The 24,415-nt window shown below is 33.1% G+C and overlaps 3 protein-coding genes across 7 annotated transcripts; all 3 read right to left on the reverse strand.

The window, feature by feature from the left end:
* Positions 1-1,477: 1,477 nt before the first annotated feature.
* Positions 1,478-3,984, reverse strand: LOC25487456 (uncharacterized). Its single transcript, XM_039830731.1, has 7 exons — positions 3,837-3,984; positions 3,630-3,716; positions 3,321-3,525; positions 3,131-3,224; positions 2,846-2,958; positions 2,569-2,733; positions 1,478-1,778 (listed from the first exon to the last, which is right to left on the reverse strand). Exons 1-7 carry the CDS (start codon positions 3,936-3,938, stop codon positions 1,750-1,752), a joined length of 795 nt encoding a protein of 264 aa, XP_039686665.1. The 5' UTR covers positions 3,939-3,984; the 3' UTR covers positions 1,478-1,749.
* Positions 3,985-8,458: 4,474 nt separating this feature from the next.
* On the reverse strand, positions 8,459-9,337 carry LOC25487457 (uncharacterized). Its single transcript, XM_013609399.3, has 2 exons — positions 9,253-9,337; positions 8,459-9,048 (listed from the first exon to the last, which is right to left on the reverse strand). The coding sequence occupies exons 1-2, from the start codon at positions 9,278-9,280 to the stop codon at positions 8,603-8,605; spliced, it is 474 nt and encodes a 157-aa protein (XP_013464853.1). The 5' UTR covers positions 9,281-9,337; the 3' UTR covers positions 8,459-8,602.
* Positions 9,338-18,806: 9,469 nt separating this feature from the next.
* On the reverse strand, positions 18,807-23,390 carry LOC25487460 (uncharacterized). 5 transcript variants are annotated; one of them, XM_024776595.2, is made up of 9 exons: positions 23,200-23,390; positions 22,685-22,856; positions 21,554-21,749; positions 21,344-21,430; positions 21,034-21,238; positions 20,847-20,940; positions 20,156-20,268; positions 19,879-20,043; positions 18,807-19,089 (listed from the first exon to the last, which is right to left on the reverse strand). In XM_024776595.2, exons 3-9 carry the CDS (start codon positions 21,695-21,697, stop codon positions 19,061-19,063), a joined length of 837 nt encoding a protein of 278 aa, XP_024632363.1. In that variant the 5' UTR covers positions 21,698-21,749; positions 22,685-22,856; positions 23,200-23,390; the 3' UTR covers positions 18,807-19,060. The 5 variants fall into 5 exon arrangements, with proteins under 5 accessions (XP_024632363.1, XP_024632360.1, XP_024632365.1 ...); XM_024776592.2 differs by having other exon boundaries at positions 21,554-21,827; XM_024776597.2 differs by lacking the exon at positions 22,685-22,856.
* Positions 23,391-24,415: the final 1,025 nt, after the last annotated feature.

Genomic DNA, 24,415 nt, shown 5'->3' on the forward strand with positions numbered 1-24,415 from the left:
AAGCGTTTGGCACAAATTAAGACAAAATTTGATCCCCAAAACTTTTTCAGGAAAGAGCAGATTATTCCTCTTCTAAATTTCATTCCTCCTTCACATAGAGGTGGTGGAATTAATTAGGAGCACCTAGAACCTTTGTGCAATGTTTTAATATAACTCTTGCTTGATAAACAAGTAAATTAAGCGCTTACATTATTTTCTGTCATAATGTTAGTGCTTATGTATAAATTATTTCGATAGCAGGAAAAGATAAAATAAAATCAAACTATTTTCATATAAGTTATAAGCTATTTTCATAACCAGTCTTGGAGAGCTTACGAAAATAAGTTGAATAGGCTTATGTACATGTCATAAAATAAGTTTGTTTCCATAAACCTTCACAAACAGTTTCACATGTGCTTATGCTAGTTGGTAACCTCAAATAAATAAATCTAATTTGACCAATTGAGTTATATATATGTGGATAAAAGCTATATACCTAGTATATTCCTACAACATCTATCATATGTTAATCTTCTGCTATGCTTTTGTAATAAACCCAAGCCAAAAGAATTTACTGCCTTTGCAGCCTGTTCATAAGAGCCTAGAGAATACAAATTATATGCCCTTTTTAAATAAGGTAATAAACTATTCAAAACAACTTATGTACGAGGGGACCTCAACTAGTGTGATGAGGACATAGAGTTGAGCCACAAAAGATTTTTCCACTACAATAGTTTTGAACATCCGTACGAAACACATTGAAAAGTCAACATTGAGATGGATGCTTTTAGAAGATGATTTCGTCCTACTTGAAGACTTAAAGGAGAAATTAAATGGGAGATGAGAGGCTTGGAGATAAGTCTAAGACGCGTATGGCTTCCGTCGTAGACGCAAGAGAGGGTATATTCAATAAAACTTAGCAAAAGACAACATTTCCATCATAGATTTGAAAGTTTGCGATAATCTCATTCCACGGCTTACACAACTTAGATATCTTGAGTCCAAAGTGTAAAATGGAGGTCTCATGTGGCTGAAATGGAAGATCCTCCGAGGTGTTTTATGTGATACAAAAATAGCGCTCAAATTGAAGAGAAAATGTTACCGTATGTTGTAACACCGACTATATTTTATGATGTGTTGGCAGTAAAAAAAAGTAACCCTAGAATAAAATAAGTATTGTATGAGTGAGAATATTGTGTTGAATGTCTAGTAAGACTAGACAAAATAGGATTAAAAATAGCAATATTATAGAGTTGAGGTAACACCTATCTGGTAAGACTCGACTTAGGGAAAACCTGTAGATTCTGTGGTAAAAATAACATTAAATGAAGGACCTATTAGAGAGGCTATTAAGAAAGACCTAGATACTAATGAGTTGGAATGAGATGTATATATGGCAGATTATTGTGATGTCTATTGATCGATGTAGTTGACCCTAAAGGCTGGTTGTTGTTCTTAAAAATCTTAACAAGAAATGATAGTACTAGCAAACCTTGAATTATAATGCATAGCTTATCATGTGCTAAGACAACCATTCATTGATTAACTTTAGACTGATAAAATAAGGGGATCCATGATTTAAGAAGAACTACAACAAAGTGAACTGCTACAGCATGTTTTGCAAAATCATTCACCGCCATAAAATAAAATAAAATCAACTATAACAAGAATAAAAGTAAAGGAAAAAAGGTCTGAGGATTCCATATAAGAGTCCATTGAAGAGCTCAACCATTGGATTTGTACTTCAACATTTCAATCCTATATCTTTCTTTATCTCTCAACCTTTTCTTCTGATAAACCTGCATTAAATTAACAAAATAAAGTACAAAAAAGTCTAAGATAAATAATACCAAAATATAAGACCAAGTTCTAACAGATAATAGCAGCTTCATGTCTTTGTTTTGTTTTTGACATGCAAATATGTATTTTGATTCTGTAGTTTGCATGCAATTAACCTATTCCAGATATACAATTAACCTTTCCTTTACCTCCCCTTCATCATCATTAAACAAGCCAGAGACAAATATGTTAAGGCTCTGTTTGCGAGTTTTGAGGGGAGGGAAAGGAAAGGCTAAAGAGGGGAAGGGAAGGGAGGGGAGAGGAGGGGGAAAGGAGGGAAAACCCTTCCCTTGTTTGGGAGTTAAGAAACCAACAAGAGAGGGAAAATGAGAGCTTTTGTGATAATTTTACTATTTTACCCTTTTTTCTTCTTAAAATCAATAATTTGTGTTATACTTTATAATTATTACATAAAAATAATATTTTTTTTTACTGATCTTATAAAAATTCTTGAAAACATTTTTTAAACAAGTGATACAATAATGATAAATTAATTTCACTATATATATAAAAATTATATTTCCTTTTATTTCATAATTATTATATTTAGGTACAAATTTCATTAATAATTTTTAAAAAAATAAAAGAATGATACAAGAATTGAATTTTGAATTATTGTAAGGATAAAATTGTCAATTTGTATGTTTAACCCCCCCGAAAACCCCCAATATGGGGGAACAATGAGATTGGACCAAATATAATCACATAATGACAATCTTGATTTCTTTTGTATGTTTGAAATAAGTGTACCTCCAATCGAAGAATCCTTAGATGCATTACTTGAAACATGATACAGGACACCTTTCAGCTGTTCAGAACCCAGGTCCACCGTGACTATATATCCGTCATCAAATTTCCCGTCAATTGTTCCATGCACTGAAGAACCGAGTGTTTGTGCTGGAGTAATTGGACTAACTGCATATAAGAAAGCAAATCTTCACCAGACATAAACGAAAAGTATATCTACTAACCAACATAGATAAGAACTTTGTTTGCATAACAACTTAATAAAGTGCTTATAGCATACCAATACGTTCAGTGAATCTTCCCCCACCGGAACCAGGAGGGCGTCCTTTTCTTTTCTGGGAAGAAGTTTCTGCAGAAGTAGTTTTAGGCCCTTCTTCTCTCTTCTTTTTTGATCTGAAACCATGATTTGTAGTCAATGCGGATCATTGAAAATTGTGGTATGTTCAAATCCCGCTATAAACAGTGTGACAACAAATAAATAGCGCACTGCAGAATAATAGTGGTTTTTGCAAATACTGCTGCACTATAGTGGCTATTCAACATTGATAACAAATAAAAAAGATACCTTGGTTGAAGTTGGCTAGTTTTAGACTCTTTCAACTCCATGCATGGATTGCATACTAGTTTTGACTCACCCTTGTTGGATTCAGAAATTGACCCTACAAACAACAGTTCATCAAAATTAAATGATTAATCAACAGGATTGCAAATTACATAGTGTCACAGCTAGGAAAGCAAGTGTGTGCATTTCAAACCTCTGCAATTGAAACAGATATTAGAATTCTGCATGGGGAAATCACCCAGGACCATTTGGACCACTTTATCCAATGTGTCCAACGGAAGACTTGAACAGGCATTCATAACATCCCGAAGGAGTTTTCCATTCTCAAGGTAAGTATACTCCGGAGGACGTCTATTAGCACTATCAGCATGCAACTCAAAAACATTCGGAGAGACAACCTACTCTCAACAAAAAACAACAAATAGCAAAAAACCCACATTACTAACCTATAAGATGCTAAACCTACACAAACAAAAAAACAACCATCCCTCCATTTACTTACCTGATTCCCCTTACAACTCCCACAAAAGCACAAAATCCCGGCATCTTTAATCACACCTTGTAAATCCTTTTCTCCTGGTTTACGCGCCTACACAGCAATCACGAATAAACTCATATCACACTATGCACCACAAGAAAAGAAAAGAAAAAACTCCTAACATCACAATTTCACAAACAAGACCAAAATCAAAAGTTCAAAACAATATACCTTTTGTCCCTTGACATATCTCACTTTCAATCCCTCCAGAATCCCAGTAGCCAGAAGATCCTTCAGCTTGGCAGGAAACCTCTTACCAGAACCTCCCTCCATTGTTTGGTCACAAGAAGAGAGAGAGAGAGAGAGAGAGAGAGAGAGAGAGAGAGAGAGAGAGAGAGAGAGATGGATTTGATTTGCATGTGCAGAGGGAGTTATATTTATAGTATGAATGAAGTGCCAACCCATTAATAACTGTTAACTATTTAAAAATCCTGTTAAGTTCTTTTTTGGTATCTAATTCATTTTAGTTATGACTATACCATTTGAAACCTGCCAACTTATCAATAACTGTTATCACTTTTGAGTTTTAAGGTAAAACAGCATTATAAATTTTGGGGATTATTTTGAAAATTGTAATGGATCATATATTTTGGAATTTGTGTAACTAACTTGTCATGTCAGTAACTATCTAATTCATGACAGCTATACTACAGTATACTCTATTAAGAAGCAAGTTACAAATTACAACTCATTAATAACTGTTAACAACTGAAAAGTTCTGTCCTTTTTCGTAGTATCTATTAAATTTCCAAAAATGGTATGAGACCCTTGCTTTGCAGATCAATCATTGAAGTATTTAGGCAGAACAAGATCTATTTTTCATGGGACAATTAGGTAGTTGCCATTGTTGTGATCAAACATATAGTACTAAATAGCGGATCCTGAAACTATTGCGCAATAACAACACTATTGCCTCTATTTGAGAACATTTTTTGTCAACAACGCATTAGTGTTGAAGCGCCGCTATATTGTGGAACAATTGTGGTTTATCTTAATTATTTATTATACTCACTTCCTATTTTCCTAATTTGAAATCCGAAAAACCTAGTAATTTTGTACTAAAATGCAAAGTTACAATCCTAAAGAGGCAGATTAATTAAGGACTACTTTTATATTGAGTAAAAAAAAAAAGACTACTTTGTTTTTTCTAGAGAAATGCATTAGAAATTTTATTTGGAGACAGTGATAAAAGGAAGCCATTATTTAATGTTTTCAAGAATGATAGTCCCTTGAGACTGGATACAATGCATGAGGACTACTCAACACAGTGTAAATGGCCAATCCATGGTCATGTGATTCCTGCTTTGTGGCCATGATTTCCTAACTACAGTTGCATAATTACTGCTTCTGTCCAGACTCAACTAGACAAAATTAATAGATGACAGAAAATTTTCATTGACAATATCCCATTGTACAGATTTCATATCCACTACTAAAGTATTGAAATTATTCACAACTCTAATATGATCATCTTTAGTACACTTTCCTCAACAAGAATTAATAGATGAACAGAAAAATGAATCTTGTCATGGGAACTAAATTCTTAATCATCCTTCCTAAATACAACTAAAACAACAGAAAAGAAAACAATGGTGTCTTTTGGAATCATTTCCTGAATCTTTGCACAGCCTCGACACCAAAACTAATCGCAGCAGTACTCTAAATGTCCTCTTCATTAGGAGACTTTTTGTCCTGATCATTTGCAGCACGAGTTGTTGTTGTTGTGGGATTTATGTTTCCATCTGCAGCCGGAAATTTGTTGGAAAAGCTTCTAATTCTTTGATGGCCTTTATGGAATCTGAATTACCATCTTGAGCAGCAGCAGCAGAAGATTCTCCAGCTGATTTCTCTTCCTCAAGTTCTGCGGTAATCTAATTAACCAATAGCTAAAGATTGTTAATTCAAAGATCTCACTTTTCACAAAACAAATTATGTGCGACATGTCTAACACTCTTTTTAACACTTCATTTACTGTCGAAGTGAAATTTATGTAAGTTCTACCATTTTGAAATATAAGTCCCACATGAATTTTTCAGTCAATATTAAAGATATTAGAGATTGCTAACATGGCTTATTTACTTCAATAGGGTCGTCTGATATGAGGGAATTCACACCAGTACTTTCAAAAGTCTTTCCATTATCATCGGTCAATAAAACGGAACATGCTGCTTTGTTGCGGCTAGGACGACCATCTTCATCAGCGGGCCATGATAGAGATAAAGAAGTTATCTCAAATACTCCCTGCATGTATAGGACATTGAAACAAACAAACAAATTAATAAATAAAACTACACAACAGAAAAAAGAACTTTATAAGATTCAAAGTTTATTTAATATGAATTGGAGCTTGAGTTAATTACCGTGCGAGTGTGAGAACCATCATGATCACGAAAGAGAACGTCTGATACAGAACTATAAAATATGTTCTGAAACCATGCTAACAAGTTGACGATGATCATATTCCTTAGATAGTTGGTACTTGGTATATAGTATCCACCACAGCCTGAAAAATCATTAATTAATGGTATGCAACTCGCCATAGTTCAAATGGATGGTATACAGCTTGGAAGAATTTTCTCCAGAAGTAGTTTCAGTTAGTGCAGGAGCCCATTCAAATTTTCTATTGTTTGGTGTTAAGTTGATAGAAGAAGCCAATAGCAATCTTGAAGAATCACTCAATAGCAATTTTGCACCTGCCTCATTCATTGCTGCATCATCACCACCAGTAACCTCATTCATTGCTGCAATTTACTATGCAATGTGAAGAGTGAGAATGAGAGAGAGAGAGAGAGAGAGAGAGAGAGAGAGAGAGAGAGCAAGAGAGAGAGAGAGAGAGAGATGGATTTAATTTGCATATACTTCAGGAGTTAGATTGATAGTATGAATGAAGAGCTAGCTAAGAAGGAATGATGTAACTCACTAATTATAACCATACCATAACACCACTATAGCCTCTATTTGACAACATTTTTATCAAGTCTTTTATCTATCAAAATGTGACAAGTTGATCCTTTTGTTGATTTTTTTATTAAAAACAATGAAATAATAATTTTATTAATAACTTTACTAGAATATGTATGTGAGTTAAGTGATGAATAGAAGATAAAATGCTAGCTGAAAATGAAACCATTTTTAACATTTTCATTGTTTGTTAACAATTTGAAGAAGAAAAAAAAAACAAGTTTTGTTAACAATACATATCACCCCTAAACGGGCATTAAAATTATCCAGATTTTAAATTATAATATTTCTTAAACATATTTTTTCACTTCTGTTTAACAATACAAAACTAATCAAGAATTTTCAGTTTTGTTGAAAATTAGATACTTAATTTCAAGTGTTCTCTCTAATAGGAGAGTACATGTCCTGATCATTTGCCGCACTAGTTGTTGTAAATAGGAGTATGAACCTTGCTTATGAGAGCATAAATATTGGAATTCAATGTCAATTCCCATTGATTTGCTGCTGTCTAACAAACCATGGCTTACAAGATCTGACAAGATTCTAAGCCTTTAGAGGCAAATGTTTTAGTCTAGAAAGTCTGTCCAAATCTATCAACCGCCACATTGTTGTTTATCTCATTAATTGTCGTATTTAAGGACTCGATTTTCTTCTCTTGATCATCTTTGGGCTCAACAAATTCCTTGGCATTTATCCCCCTCCTGATTGAATCCAATTCCACCTTCTAGGCCTTGTTCGTCATCATCAATAATAATGAGTTCCTTTCTGAGAGTAAACGTACTGTCGATTTCAATTGTGTTTCCGTTGTCTATCATGCAATAAATGATGGAGTCTGGCGCAATAGACGATGGAGTCTGGCTCATCTGATATTTGACCAGCTCCTTAGCCTTTCATGAGAATCATTTTAGTCTTAGAAGTCAAATCATAAATCATATAGTTCTTTTTCTCAGTAACTTTTGTAATTGAGGACTTTGTCGTGAAAATTTTGTTAGAAAGCACATACCCTTCTCATCATTGTACTCTAGGGCTTACACTAAAACAATTCCCATGGTCAAGCCAGAATTAGTTCAATAAGCCTACTATTTCCAACCTTAACTACTTGTTTTCCCATAAGCCTACTATTTGGAGAGTGTTGTTCAATAATTTCCACCTCGTCTTAAGTAAAACTAACAGAAATTCTTTATTTTCTCTCTATCGTTTCCTTCTGCCTTGCGTTGAATTGTTTTTCTTCTCTCTTTGTCAGTTATTTATGCATTGTCAACCTACACTCCATATTTTTCTTTGATGTGGGAATTGGGTATGTAACATAAGAAAACTTACCAAACCATATCGATCAACACTATATTTCTAACAAATACCACATACGCACATGAAGTATGATCAATGCCTAATCATATTTGACTCAGTCTAATATTTTGGTTTGCAACGCACACATCAACATTTTTTAAATAGAAAATGTTAAAAGGAAATTTTTTTTGCATATTTTAAAAGATAGAAAACCTAAACGGAAAAAGGAGATACATGCCTAAACTGTTAAAAATATAAGAAAAAAAATCGCGGAGGATTTTTGCCTATTGTTAAGGCGGAAAACAAGTATGGGATGACATTGATACAGGTATGGAAGTTACTACTCACGCATCTATGGGTCTAGTTACTACAATAGTATTCTACCCACACCTTACCCATTGTCATCCCTAACCGAGATCAATTGCAATATGTAGAGAAAACAAGATCAAAGATTTCATAGAAAAAATTCGAGAAAAAATATAATTACCAAACAACTTTATTTTAATTATACAAATTCATATGTTGAGGATATCTATCATAGATTAATGGTTTAACTTTATTAAACAGCAAAGTAACATTAACTCAAGGAAGAACATTTATTAAATAACGTTGGAGTCAATGAGGAACATAATCACAAATTTGTGTAAAAATACCTACTATAGTTCTTTTTTTTTTGAAGAAGCTACCTACTATATTTCTAATTGTATTTCAACGAAAATTCTAAGACGCAAAGTGAACCGCCGAGCAACGGAAGGTCCATCTCCATTAGCAAAATTAGAACCAAATAATCTCTCGTCAAAATCGAACAATTCATGTACTTCTTGCACAAGTCTTTGTGCAAGTTGCTCAAGTGAATCAAAGGAAAAGACTTGGTGGAACAAGATAGACTGAAACCAATCTTGACCCTCTTCAAAGAACCTTTTGCAGCTCACTTCTTCACAATTGTAAAGTAAAGTGTTGAGGCGTGTAACTGAATTAGAATCAACCGAATGCGAGAGAACATCAATGTGAAAATTTAACCAATCAGTGGGCTTAAGTTTGGGACGCTGCACCTCTAGATAGCGGTTCATGCTTCGAAGGTATTCATACTGCTCTTGGTAATGTGCATGCAATCCATAATAGTAACATGATGGTTCTGAAAAATATAAAACATAAATAAGATATATGTGCATATGTATAGTTGATGAATAAAATAAAATTATTTACAATTGTATACACATAGATCAAAATAATCATCGTAATACCTTAAAGATTCCATGCATGATTCTCATCAATAACTATAATAAAGTAATAGAGCATGCTAACTTTTTCATAAAATTCTAATTCTCATAAAACATACCTGACTGTGTAGAGATTGAAGAAGCCATGGTTATTTCTTTTATTTCGAAAGCTTAACTTTTTTACTCCTATCTTCTTAGTTTCTTCTGTGCACTTTTTACTTATGGATGTAACCCTATTTATAGATCATGAGGAGAGAGTTTTGTTTCGGGATTGTTAGCTTTATGGACAAGAAAACAATTTGTTACGATTATTTTGTTAGAATAATTAGTTTAGATTTTGATGTTATATATCTTTGTAGAGAATCCTAAATATCATTCAAATCAATTAATAATAATCAATTAAAAGGTGAGTGATTATCTTAAAATTGTAACAAAATCATTTATTTATTTTTACTAATCAGTAACATTATCTTATTTATGTTATTATTTATAAATGATGAGAAGGTTTCTTTTTGGGATTGCTTTTGATAAGAAAACGGTTTGTTTAGATTTAGATTTTATATGCCTTAGGTATGACCAATCATAAATATAATCTTTTATTCAAAGAGTAAATCCTAAAGATCATTCAAATAAGTTACTAAATTGTTTTTTTAGTTATCATTTCTCAATTACAAACTACTTTTTGTCACGAGTACAAACAATTTGTTTTTCTTTGAAGTAAAAACAATTGATAAATTAAGAGATAAGCAATTCTCTTACAAGACCGGCCCAATGTATTTTTACGCCTAAAGCAAAATTTAAATAGAGACTTTTTAAGTGCGTTTAGAGAGAATAAGACAAAACTAACAAAAAAGAATTCATAAGTTCCCTCAATCGAAAGTAATTCTATATGATTTGTGTCAGACACTGATTAAATATGAGTATTTTGTCAGTCAGGAATCAAACTTTGGATTGTCACATTGTGAGAGTATATCCTCTTTCGCTATAATCAACTCCGTTAGTGGGTGACCTTTTTAATATATACATTATTTAATATTGACTTATTTATCAATTGTTAGAGATCATAAGATAACAAAATAATATTGAAAAGATACAAATATTGAATTCCATTGATAGGAATCTGAAGGCAAAAAGAATTTAAGGTTCAAATAACCAATAAAATAGGTAGCATTAAAATCGAACTTACATCAACTATGACTCTTTATTTACATACCACTTGAGCTTCGAGTGAACAGGTTTACGAAATTTGATGTACGAAAATATTTTCAAAGATAAAAATGAGGCATAACAATACAGGGCCTAAAAAACTCGGGGGCATAAAGCCCTTGCTTTAGTGGTAGCCCCTTTAGGTCGGCCCTGTTCTCTTAGGATTTGTTGTTTGAGAGTTTGGAGGGGAGGGGAATGAAAGGCTTTGAGGGGTGGAAAATATGAGGGTAATTGAAAAATCTTTTAAAAAATTTAAAAGAATAGTTTTTTAGAGAATGATAAATTAATGCATATCATAATTATATTTTTTATTTTAAAAATAATATAACAACGTAGATTAAATTTGAAGAATTCATATAAACCCTCCAAAATCCCACAAAACTCTACTCCAGTACAACTTTTTAGTTCCCCAAATGAGGAGGGTTTAGTATTATGAAGAACAGTTAACCCCCAAGCCCTCCACTTCCATTTTCCTCTATTTCTTCCACTTATTTATTCTTTTTTTCTCAAGACTTCCCATTCCTTCCCCTCCAAACTCGCAAACAAAGTCTTATAAGTTATAACATAACTATTATCTTCTTTTTGTTGATTATCACATATATATAAGTTACCGCATTACTCTCGATCTACAAACTAAAACTCTAAATTTGGCATATTAGTGTGAATTCAAAATATCAAAAAGGAAAATAGCACACGACTTAGGTACGATGGATGAAGCATTTGTGTGGCACATCTCTTAAAGTTTCACCTAGCATGTATTCCAACAAAACACGCATCCACCAGTTGCTATCAATACGTCAAATTTCACACATGCTTTTTTCGCACCACATAGCATAGCCCTATCAAAAAATAGCCAATTGCTTATTATAGTTATATATTAGATTGAGAAGTTAAAGATAGGTTTTTAAAGTTGGACTTAAAAGTTTAGGTATCCTTTAATTAAAATGAACGGGAAATGTGACTTGCCGGTAACATCAAGTGACTTAAGAACTTGACCGTCTACTAGAGAGCATCTAGTAGACTTTGAAGCTAATTTGGTGAAAAGGGGAGTGCATCTATAACTGCCAACAATTACTCCCTTAGTCTCTATGTTTAACGGGTTAGGCAGTTACTTGTTGCACAAGTAATTTATTAGCTTAATATAAATAAGTGTAGTTCCTCATTGTAATACTCATATTTTGTGAATAATATCTCTTTCAATTCAGTTACTCTCCGTTCATAGTTCTTCATTATACATGGTTTGAAAAGAGTGAAACTTATCCAAATCAAATCACCAAATGGTTTCATCGAGATTTTCGATTCAATAACATCTCACACGTCCTTGGTTTACCTTTCACTCTACAAATTCTTGGAGAGCCAACTGGCTAATAGGAGATTGTTACTGGAGCCTCTCAGCCTTCCTTTCTATTTTTCAATATCTTTTTCTTTCTGGAATCTTTCTTTCCATTCCGAATTAACAAGGGTCAATTCCCAACCTATTCCTAAAGGAATCTAGGTGCCAGAAATATCACAACGTGAGGATTGCAGCAAACATGTGGAACGACCGTCGAGATTCACCAACGATTTATTAGTTCCCTTTACCTTACCAATGTTCTATATTTTCCTGTTTTTTCCTTCAATCTCATTTTTGTGCCTATACTAACACAGAATAATTATGCCATATAATTTTTTATGATTCTGAATGTCTGATGCATGACAGTTATACATAGAATATAAGATTTAGCATATGATATTTCTCCATACTTATGACAAATTCATTGAAATACATTAGAGTTTCCCTTGTGTCAAAATAGAAAAATCTTGTATTCCTTGTGATGCTTGTTTTTATGCTAAAAATAAAAGACTTCCTTTTACACAAAGTTCTCATATCTCTGAAAATTGTTTTGATTTAATTCATATGGATATATGGGGCCCCTTATCTTTCACATCCATGTTTGGCTTCAAATATTTTCTTAATGCAGTTGATGATATATCCATATTTACATGGATTTATCCCATGAGGCTTAAATCAGAAGCATAAAATCTTATCAAATCAATTGTGAAAATGGTTAATACAAAATTTAACACTAAAATCAAGCGTATTAGATTTGATAATGGCAATGAGTTTCTTAGCAAAGACTTTTACTCGGAAAATGAAATTTTACATCAAACTTCATGTGTTGCAACCCCTCATCAAAATGGAATAGTAGAGAGAAAGCATAAGCATATTATTTAAATCTCATTTACCAAATATTTTTTTAGCACATGTTGTGCACATCATAAATAGGTTGCCGGCACCTTTCTTAACTCAAAAGTCTCCTGACCAAATTCTTTTCATCTATTTACCTAACATTTCTTTACTTAAAGTTTTTGGTTCTCTAGTTTTTGCTTCTACTTTACAATTGAATAGAAAAATTTGGACTCTAGATCAAGAAAATGCATTTATTTGGGTCTTAAAATTGGTGTCAAAGGACATATCTTATTTGACTTGCACTCAAAAGAAGTTTTCTTATCTAGAGATGTCATTTACTTTGAAAATAGTGTTCCTTATCAATCCAAAATGTCTACTTATAATATGAAAAAAATTGCATATGCTTCTCCTTATTATTTATTCCTTGATGATATCGTTATTTCTATATTCTCATTTATGTCTTATCTCGATCTCTCTTCAGCACATAAGCATTTTACTCTAAATATATCCAGTATCCCTGAACCAAATACATATGAGGAAGCGATGTGTAATGAAAATTGGAGATTAGCTATGAAATTTGAGTTAACTGCTTTGATGAAGAATAACACATAGAGAGTGACACAGCTTCCCCCTCATAAAAGAGCAAGTGGGTTTTTAAAATCAAACTACATTTTGATGGAACTATTAAAAAGTATAAAGCTAGGTTAGTGTCTAAAGGCTTCACTCAAACAAAAGGTCTTGTAAAGTAAAGATGACCATAATCAGAGTTTTACTAGCTTTCGCGCTTCTTCTCAAAATTGGCCTCTTTTTCAAATTGATGTTAACAAGGCTTTTCTTCATGGACATCTTGATGAAGAAGTTTACATGCAACCTCCACTAGACCTTGCTCTTTCTCAACCTGACTTAGTCTGCGAGCTTCAAAGATCACTTTATGGCTCAACCAAGCTAGCAGACAATTATAATGATTAATAAATAGTAAAAGCTATAATAGAAAGGATGTATATATGTACTGACAACTGAATTGCATAATTTAATGTTTTCAAGAATGAGAGTCCCCTAAGACTAGATACAATGCCTCAGGACTACCTTACACACAGTGTAAATGACCAATACACAGTCATATCTATCCTGTTTTGTGGCCATGATTTCATAACTAGGAGTTGCACAATTACTACTTCTGTGCAACCTCAGCAAGTAACAATCAAATGAATTATTTTCCAAATAAATTCAAAACAAATATATCATACAAAATACTATAAGAAATCTGTTCACTGTATATAGAGTAGCATAATCATAAAAGACTCAAATATTTCATATGACAATATCCCATGTTACAAATTTTACGTAGACTGCTTAAGTGTCAGAATTATTGAAAACTGCAATATGATAATGTTTAGTTAACAAGAGAAACCTGAAATATATCATCATCTCTTCTACAAGGAATTAGTAGATGACAGTAAATTGCATCATAGCATGAAAATTAAATTCCTAATCATCCTTCCTAAAAACAACTAAAAGAAAAGAAAACAATGCAATTCTTTGAACAGCCTCTACAACAAAACTAATAGCGAATAGGACTCCAAATGTCCTATTCGGAAGGAGACTTTTTTTCCTGATCTTTTGTTGCACTAGTTGTTGCAGGATTTATGTTTCCATTTGCAGTCGGAGAAGTTGTTGGCAAAGATTCTTATTCTTCAATGGCCTTTTTGGAATCTGAATTACCATCTTGAGCAGCAGCAGAAGAAGATTCTCCAGCTGATTTCTTCTTTTGTTCCATGGAAGCGGCTGCAGTAATCTAATTAACCAATAGATAAAAAGGTAACTCACTTTTAATAAAACATAATGTGTGCAACTTTCTCTAATACTCTCTTTTTAACATTATTTATTACCAAGGTGAAATTTATGTAAGTTCTACCAATTGTTAAGATGATTCAAGATTTCAGACATGAATTTTATTTTATCAAAGCAAGAAAAATTAAAATGCAAATCAGGAGGAGGCCTGAACCTTATTACAACATATATGTAGGCCAACTATGACCAATCTATACTAAAACAAAATTATGCTAATAAAAAGAGCACAACTCAGATGAAAGCTTCTAAAGACTCAAACATTTATGTGGGCTAACCAAGCCCTCCATTTGTGTTAAATGACTCTGCCTAGAAACATAAGCCATGTTTTCCATTGCCTATGAGGGTCCCACACAAACGGTTTCATTAGGATGGTGATATTGAGATTTTTCTTGGATCTTGTATTTATTCTAGCAGAACTTGCTTCAGCCATAGACTTGGGGCTTTTCTGTTTTTTATTCTTCTTGCCACGCTTGACTTTGCCAACTGTTTCAGTGTCGCAAAGCAAATACTGATCAGCACCTGTTTACATCATCGCCACTACTAACATCTTTCTGATGAGAAGTTGAAGAATTACTGCCAGTGCCTCCCTCATTCAATGCTACATAATCTTCACCACTTTCTTTCTGATGATCCTCCTCCATTTTTGAGCTTCCCTGATTCATTGCTACATCATCACCTTTCTGATCAGTAGTTGAAGAATCACTACCAGTGCCTCCCTCATTCATTGCTGCATCATCTTTCTGATCAGTCGTAGAACCAATCATCTTTTGTGCCTCATTCTCAAGATTCTTCTCCATTTTTTGGTCACAAGAAGAATCAAAATCAAGAAAGTAACTATGGAATGTAAAGAGCCAGAGAGAGAGAGAGAGAGATGGATTTGATTTGCATGTACACAAGGAGTTATATTTATAGTACGAATGAAGAGTTAGCGAAGAAGGAATAATGTAAATAACTGGTTATAACTAACATAACTGAAAAGTTCTAACTGATCAATAAATGTTAACAATTTGAAAATTCTGTAAGTTCTTCAAGACCTTTTGTAACAATGAAAATGGTAAGAGACCCTGCTTTGCAGGTCAAACGCAAAATCTATTTTTCATGGGAAAGTAGTTGTCATTGTTCTGATCAAACAGAAACAAAGTAAAATTCATTGTTGTCAACTACGCAAATGCGTATGCTTGGAAAACATTAAGGATAGTATAGCATAGCGTTTATCATATAAATGTTTATGTATGAGACTATAAGCTATCTCTATAACATTATAAAATAAATTCGAACTGTTTTCATGTAAGTTACAAGTTGTTTAATAAATTATCTTTGAGAGTTGATGGAAATAAGCTGAAAATAGTTTATGATCATGTAATAATCTGTTTTCATAAGCTCTCTCAAACAGTTTTCATAAGCTTAATTAAGTTACTTTGAACGGACCCTTAACTGCTAAAAATTGGTAAATTGAAATGCAAAAAGACTTCTTCAAAATCTCTTGTATAATTAGTAATCACTAATCATGAAGTAGTTTGAAGTGAAATCTTGTTAATTTATCAGTAAAACCAATTTACATGACTTACTAGTCCTTTAAATTTTACGGCTTTAAAGTTCCATTAAAAGTAGAGAAAGTTCTCCAATTGCAAATTTTTCAGTTCCGATTCAGTGGATGGATAATAATAAGTTTTTCTCTAGAAACAAGAAAGGATTGATAAAACACATAAAGTAATGTTTTTCAACTTTTTTTAAGAGTAAAACAAATGAAAATCTTGTTAAGAGTCATAGGATTAGAATCTTGAGTTCGAATCCAACATTGGACATACAACATCGTTAAATCTCCTACGGAGAGTTTTCCGCCAATTTAGGCCCAACAAGGCTCGAGGGATTAGTGTAAATTTATACTATAGAAGATACCAATCATCATTAAATAATTGTTTAACCTTATCAAACAAAGCCAAAATATTTTAACTTTTTTTTAATAGTGTAATCAAAACAAGGAAAGTAACAGTTTATAATTTGCAAAATAATGCATACAACATATATAATTTCTAATTATATCTCAATGATGACTGTAAGACGCAAAGCGAATTGACGAGCATCGGAAGTTTCAACACAATCACCAAGATCAGAATCAAATAATCTCTCATCGAAATCGAACAATTCATGAACTTCAGGCACAAGTCTTTTTATTGAAAATTAGACACTTAATTTCAAGTGTCTTCTACAAAGGAGACTTCATGTCCTGATCATTCGCAGTACTAGTGGTTGTCGTTTTGGGATTTATGTTTCCACCTGCAGCCGGTGGAGTTGGTGGCAAAACTCCAGTTGTTGGTGATCGACTGTCCTTCTAACATTCTAGGAGCTTCTAACTCTTCAAGAACCTTCTGTGAATCAGAATTACTATTTCGAGCAGCAGCAGCAGTCAAAATTCTTGAGTTGATTCCTTAGCAACGTTTGTCACAAAACTGGACGCAACAATCTGATTAACCAGAAGATAAAGATTGTTAATTCAAGTTACTCACTTTAATAAAACAAATGAGTGCGGCTTTACACAGTCTTTTTAACACTACTGTGTAAAGAAAATAAAGCAAAGATTGTTAATAACACTAATCATTCCATAAACTATGATTTGCTTACCTCAATAGGTCCTGCAGCTTTGAGGGAATTCACAGCAGTACTTCCGAAAGTAATTCCCTTATCATCAATCAAGGAAGGGAAGAAAAACACACAGATGGATTATCTTGTAGTGTTTCTGTTCTATCTCTTTCAATCTCTTGTGCTTCTTCTACTTCAGTTGAGGAGAGTTTCATGCAGTGCATGTCAACAATAGTTAGTAACTATTCTGAATCCACTGAAAAAACAGTGTTTATCAACTCATCCTTGTATCCACAAGTGTTGGAATCATTGAAACAAAATCCAAGATGGCTGAATTCATCAAGCAAGCCTCTTCTCATTATGACACCTTCCCATGAATAAGAAATTCAAGGAGCCATACTATGCAGCAAAGAGATTGGTGTGCAGATTAGGGTTGTTAGTGGTCACCATGATTATGACGGACTATCTTATCTTTGTAAGACACCCTTTATCATGATTGATCTCATCAACATCCGTTCGATCGACATTAATCTTGCCGATGAATCTGCTTGGATTCAGGCTGGTGCAACATTAAGTGAACTTTACTATAAAATCTCCGAAACAAATAAAGTTCATGGATTCCCTTCAGGTGAATTAGTTTGACTTTCTGAGACTATCTACTAGCACAAGCATTTATGAGACGATCTGAGAGAGCTTGTGAAAATAGCTTATGACATGTTCATAAGCTGTTTTCTGCTTATTTATATAAACTCTCTAAGATTGCTTGTGAAAAAAGATTATAACTTTTTGTGAAAATAGTCTAGACTTTATTTTATCTTGTTATAAAATTACTTATTTATAAGCGCTTAGTTAAGTTGTTTTTCCAAACAGGGTTATGTCCAAGCGTTGGAATAGGCAGTCAAATCAGTGGAGGTGGATTTGGTACCTTGTTTAGGAAGCATGGTCTAGCAGCAGATCATCTTGTTGATGCTTACGGTCATCTACAAGGTAATAAATTATTCAAAACAACTTATGTACGAGGGGACCTCAACTAGTGTGATGAGGACAAAGAGTTGAGCCACAAAAGATTTTTCCACTACAATAGTTTTGAACATACGTACGAAACACATTGAAAAGCCAACATTGAGATGGATGCTTTTAGAAGATGATATGTTCCTACTTGAAGACTTAAAGGAGAAATTAAATGGGAGATGAGAGGCTTGGAGATAAGTCTAAGAAGCGTAAGGCTTCCGTCGTAGAAGCAAGAGAGGGTATTCAATAAAACTTAGCAAAAGACAACATTTCCATCATAGATTTGAAAGTTTGCGATAATCTCATTCCACGGCTTACACAACTTAGATATCTTGAGTCCAAAGTGTAAAATGGAGGTCTCATGTGGCTGAAATGGAAGATCCTCCGAGGTGTTTTATGTGATACAAAAATAGCGCTCAAATTGAAGAGAAAATGTTACCGTATGTTGTAACACCGACTATATTTTATGATGTGTTGGCAATAAAAAAAAGTAACCCTAGAATAAAATAAGCATTGCATGAGTGAGGATATTGTGTTGAATGTCTAGTAAGACTAGACAAAATAGGATTGAAAATAGCAATATTATAGAGTTGAGGTAACACCTATCTGGTAAGACTCGACTTAGGGAAAACCTGTAGATTCTGTGGTAAAAATAACATCAAATGAAGGACCTATTAGAGAGGCTATTAAGAAAGACCTAGATACTAATGAGTTGGAATGAGATGTATATATGGCAGATTATTGTGATGTCTATTGATCGATGTAGTTGACCCTAAAGGCTGGTTGTTGTTCTTAAAAATCTTAACAAGAAATGATAGTACTAGCAAACCTTGAATTATAATGCATAGCTTATCATGTGCTAAGACAACCATTCATTGATTAACTTTAGACTGATAAAATAAGGGGATCCATGATTTAAGAAGAACTACAACAAAGTGAACTGCTACAGCATGTTTTGCAAAATCATTCACCGCCATAAAATAAAATAAAATCAACTATAACAAGAATAAAAGTAAAGGAAAAAAGGTCTGAGGATTCCATATAAAAGAGTCCATTGAAGAGCTGAACCATTGTATTTGTACTTCAACATTTCAATCCCATATCTTTCTTTATCTCTCAACCTTTTCTTCTGATAAACCTGCATTAAATTAACAAAATAAAGTACAAAAAAGTCTAAGATAAATAATACCAAAATATAAGACCAAGTTCTAACAGATAATAGCAGCTTCATGTCTTTGTTTTGTTTTTGACATGCAAATATGTATTTTGATTCTGTAGTTTGCATGCAATTAACCTATTCCAGATATACAATTAACCTTTCCTTTACCTCCCCTTCATCATCATTAAACAAGCCAGAGACAAATATGTTAAGGCTCTGTTTGCGAGTTTTGAGGGGAGGGAAAGGAAAGGCTAAGGAGGGGAAGGGAAGGGAGGGGAGAGGAGGGGGAAAGGATGGAAAACCCTTCCCTTGTTTGGGAGTTAAGAAACCAACAAGAAAGGGAAAATGAGAGCTTTTGTGATAATTTTACTATTTTACCCTTTTTTCTTCTTAAAATCAATAATTTGTGTTATACTTTATAATTATTACATAAAAATAATATTTTTTTTACTGATCTTATAAAAATTCTTGAAAACATTTTTTAAACAAGTGATACAATAATGATAAATTAATTTCACTATATATACAAAAATTATATTTCCTTTTATTTCATAATTATTATATTTAGGTACAAATTTCATTAATAATTTTTAAAAAAATAAAAGAATGATACAAGAATTGAATTTTGAATTATTGTAAGGATAAAATTGTCAATTTGTATGTTTAACCCCCCCGAAAACCCCCAATATGGGGGAACAATGAGATTGGACCAAATATAATCACATAATGACAATCTTGATTTCTTTTGTATGTTTGAAATAAGTGTACCTCCAATCGAAGAATCCTTAGATGCATTACTTGAAACATGATACAGGACACCTTTCAGCTGTTCAGAACCCAGGTCCACCGTGACTATATATCCGTCATCAAATTTCCCGTCAATTGTTCCATGCACTGAAGAACCGAGTGTTTGTGCTGGAGTAATTGGACTAACTGCATATAAGAAAGCAAATCTTCACCAGACATAAACGAAAAGTATATCTACTAACCAACATAGATAAGAACTTTGTTTGCATAACAACTTAATAAAGCGCTTATAGCATACCAATACGTTCAGTGAATCTTCCCCCACCGGAACCAGGAGGGCGTCCTTTTCTTTTCTGGGAAGAAGTTTCTGCAGAAGTAGTTTTAGGTCCTTCTTCTCTCTTCTTTTTTGATCTGAAACCAAGATTAGTTTTAGGGTTTACCGTTTCTAGTTATCTGAAATAGCAAGATCACTCGTTATATATGCTATGATTCCAGTGAACTTTGATAGATCACACAGCATCCTTACTATTTTGTATTCAAATACAAGCAAGTAATATGCTCGATTATCACACGGTACACATAACTTGTGCCAGGGTACACACAACTGAAAGTGACGTTAAATAAAACAATACAGGACAATGAGCCTTCTGATTTTAGCATAAGTATCAGTAAGGATCTAAAATGGCCGACAAACATTATGTCATTACAGCGTTTTAAAATGAATTTAATCATGAAGCATGTTCATATCTTAAATTCTTAGAATGTACCACGATGCACCCAATCAGTTATACATAACAAATAGTGTTGTCAATGCGGATCATGGAAAATTGTGGTATGTTCAAATCCCGCTATAAACAGTGTGACAGCAGCTATATCCGCAACTTGAAAAAATTTTGTACTAAATAGCGCACTGCAGAATAATAGTGCTTTTTGCAAATGCCGCTGCACTATGGCGGCTATTCAACATTGATAACAAATAAAAAAGATACCTTGGTTGAAGTTGGCTAGTTTGAGTCTCTTTCAACTCCATGCATGGATTGCATACTAGTTTTGACTCACCCTTGTTAGATTCAGAAATTGACCCTACAAACAGTTCATCAAAATTACATATTTAATCAACAGGATAGCAAATTACATAGTGTCACAGCTAGGGAAGCAAGTGTGTGCATTTCAAACCTCTGCAATTGAAACAGATATTAGAATTCTGCATAGTGAAATCACCCAGGACCATTTGGACCACTTTATCCAATGTGTCCAACGGAAGACTTGAACAGGCATTCATGACATCCCGAAGGAGTTTTCTATTCTCAAGGTAAGTATACTCCGGAGGACGTTTATTAGCACTACCAGCATGCAACTCAAAAACATTCGGCGAGACAACCTACTCTCAACAAAAAACAACAAATGGCAAAAAAACTACATTACTAACCTACAAGATGCTAAACCTACACAAACAAAAAAAACAACCATCCCTCCATTTACTTGCCTGATTCCCCTTACAACTCCCACAAAAGCACAAAATCCCGGCATCTTTAATCACACCTTGTAAATCCTTTTCTCCTGGTTTACGCGCCTACACAGCAATCACGAATAAACTCATATGACACTAATGCACCACAAGAAGAGAAAAAAAAACTCCTAACATCATTCACAATTTCACAAACAAGACCAAAATCAAAAGTTCAAAACAATATACCTTTTGTCCCTTGACATATCTCACTTTCAATCCCTCCAGAATCCCAGTAGCAAGAAGATCCTTCAACTTGACAGGAAACCTCTTACCAGAACCTCCCTCCATTGTTTGGTCACAAGAAGAGAGAGAGATGGATTTGATTTGCATGTGCAGAGGGAGTTATATATATAGTATGAATGAAGTGCCAACTCATTAATAACTGTTAACCATTTAAAAATCCTTTCAAGTTCTTTTTTGGTATCTAATTCCTTTTAGTTATGACTATACCATTTGAAACCTGCCAACTTATCAATAACTGTTATCACTTTTGAGTTTTAAGGTAAAACAACATTATAAATTTTGGGAATTATTTTGAAAATAGTAATGGATCATATATTTTGGAGTTTATGTTACTAACTTACCATGTCAGTAACTATACCATAACAGAAAACTACCAACTAATCAATAGCTGTTAACCATTTAAAAATCCTTTAAAGTTCTTTTTTGGTATCTAATTCTTTTTAGTTATGACTATACCATTTGGGGATTATTTTGAAAATAGTAATAGATCATATATTTTGGAATTTATGCAACTAACTTGCCATGTCAGTAACTATCTAATTCATGACAGCTAGACTACAGTGTACTCTATTAAGAAGCAAGTTATAAATTACAACTCATTAATAATTGTTAACAACTGAAAAGTTCTTTCATTTTTGGTAGTATCTAGTAAATTTCCAAAAATGGTAAGAGACCCTTGCTTTGCAGGTCAATCACTGAATTATTTATGCAGCACAAGATCTATTTTTCATGGGACAATTAGGTAGTTGCCATTGTTGTGATCAAACATATAGTACTAAATAGCGGATCATGAAACTATTGCGCAATAACAACACTATTGCGGTATTGCCTCTATTTGAGAACATTTTTGTCAACTACTGTCACGACCCAAATTAGATCATGACCGGCGCACAAACTTGGACTCTAGTTTGGCAAGCCTTACTATGCCTAACTCCGCATATCAAGATTCAAACATAAAATTAAATCATTTGAGTTATATTTCAAATAAATATTTACTATAATTATCACATAAATTCCACAAGGTTATGGTCATCTCAAAACATCTAAAGACTTGGAAGACAAAGAATACAATACCTATCAATACAAGGCCTCACTCACGCCTATCAAAATTAAGTATAGCTACTACGAGACAACTCAATATGCAACAGAGCCATTAGAGAACACCACACATTACATTATATGACGACAAAATGAACCAATGAATGACGCCTAATGGAAAAGCTTGAATCAACATAAGTCTCAATATCTGAAATAGAGTATATAGATAAAGTGAGTTACTAGTAAGGAAAAGAAAATGAAAATATCACAAACCGGACACGATAATATCAAAAAGGAAAACAAACCATTTCAAGGTCAAATTGGAAGTTTCTAGTTGAATAACACAAAATCACAATTGTTAATAGAAACAACTTAACCTACCTACAATCTCAATTTCAGCACCAAAAGTTAGCAGCAACAACAATAAATCACTAAAAGGGGTCAACAATTACGGTTTCAACCGCTATTATCTTGCATGTGAAATTCTCTAAACCACAGCAATAATCTCAGTTTGCCCTTACTAAATTTGAAGTCAGAGTTGAGAAATTCACCTTATTTGAGGTAAGAAACTGCAAGATTGTAGTGGATGGTGAAAGCTTCCCAAAACTCCAATTTCTCTTCAAGTGATTTTCCCTATTGCTTTCATGGAAGAATGAAGTTCTTTTGGAATTTTTGTTAATGGAGGTGAGTTCGGTGCTGAACCAACTAAGGAGAAGAGAGGATCAATGTTTTTTTTTTTTTTTCCTTTTTATCCGTAAGTCTCAACCACTTTTACCTTTTTGTCCTTCCTTACATAATTACTAGTTTTTCCATTATTATTTTATATTTTGTATTCAAATAAAATAGTTACGTTTAATTACATAAACGGTCTCTTAATTTATCTGTTGTTTTTAATTTGGTCCCTTATCTTTAAAAATTTTCAATTTGATCCTTTAAATATGCTCCGTAAGTCAAATTGTTCCATTCCGTTAGTTTTTTTATGTCTAATATTTTAGATGTGATTTCAGCCATTAGATTGCAGGTCCATCGTATGTAACGGTGATCTACCAATATCTAATTTTTTTTTGTTTTTCTTCATCTTTTCCTACTCATGTTATTCTTCTTATTTATCATTATCATCATATATTCATCCAACATTAAAAAAAAAAAACATAATCAAAAGAAAAATTAATCATTAATTTTACATGAAGGATATATGAAGATTAATTTTACAAAATAAAAATAAAAAAGCTACTGAGATTTGAAATCAAAAAACAAAGCTGTGAACCAAGGAAAAGAAGCGCCAGACGCTGCTGCACCGTTACTGAGATTTGAAAGCCAAACATGATAACGGATTTACAATCGATTAATTGATAGAGTAAGAGAATTCCGGTGATCTTGCTCTGAGCGAGAAAGAAGATGGAAGGAGAGAAAGAAGATGATGTTTTGATATTGATAAATGGATCTAAAAGGGTTATTGTTTTCTTTTGAAGAAGATGAAGTGTTGAGAGAAGGGAGTTTGCGTGAGGTGGAGAGGGGTAATGGATTTGGTTGTGGTGAGTAAGTGAAAGGGGTGGAGTGAGAAAAAAAAAAGACGTTTTATGGGTATACATACACTTGGTTTGTCTTGGTCAAAAATTTCATACTAAATTTATGGGTATTACAACTACTCAATAGTGTTGAAGCGCCACTATAACCATTATTTGACAACATTTTGTCCTAAAGAGCATATTGTGGAATAATTGTGGTTTATCTTAATTATTTATTATACTCACTTCCTATTTTCCT

This window comes from Medicago truncatula, chromosome 2, assembly GCF_003473485.1.
Source record: "Medicago truncatula cultivar Jemalong A17 chromosome 2, MtrunA17r5.0-ANR, whole genome shotgun sequence".
In the NCBI taxonomy this organism is placed as follows: domain Eukaryota; kingdom Viridiplantae; phylum Streptophyta; class Magnoliopsida; order Fabales; family Fabaceae; genus Medicago; species Medicago truncatula.

What these genes read in the sequence shown, in the direction of transcription:
- LOC25487456 (XM_039830731.1), bottom strand. Translation starts at nt 3,938, where the DNA reads ATGGAGGGAGGTTCTGGTAAGAGGTTTCCTGCCAAGCTGAAGGATCTT. An exon ending in GATATGTCAAGGGACAAAAG is followed by an intron (nt 3,717 to 3,836) that starts GTATATTGTTTT and finishes ATTGCTGTGTAG; the next exon opens with GCGCGTAAACCAGGAGAAAA. An exon ending in GGAGTTGTAAGGGGAATCAG is followed by an intron (nt 3,526 to 3,629) that starts GTAAGTAAATGG and finishes TGTTGAGAGTAG; the next exon opens with GTTGTCTCTCCGAATGTTTT.
- LOC25487460 (XM_024776597.2), bottom strand. Translation starts at nt 21,697, where the DNA reads ATGCAAATCAAATCCATCTCTCTCTCTTCTTGTGACCAAACAATGGAG. An exon ending in ACTAGCCAACTTCAACCAAG is followed by an intron (nt 20,269 to 20,846) that starts GTATCTTTTTTA and finishes TCTTGGTTTCAG; the next exon opens with ATCAAAAAAGAAGAGAGAAG. An exon ending in AAGATTCACTGAACGTATTG is followed by an intron (nt 20,044 to 20,155) that starts GTATGCTATAAG and finishes TCTTATATGCAG; the next exon opens with TTAGTCCAATTACTCCAGCA.
- LOC25487457 (XM_013609399.3), bottom strand. Translation starts at nt 9,280, where the DNA reads ATGGCTTCTTCAATCTCTACACAGTCAG. An exon ending in TTCAATCTCTACACAGTCAG is followed by an intron (nt 9,049 to 9,252) that starts GTATGTTTTATG and finishes TATATTTTTCAG; the next exon opens with AACCATCATGTTACTATTAT.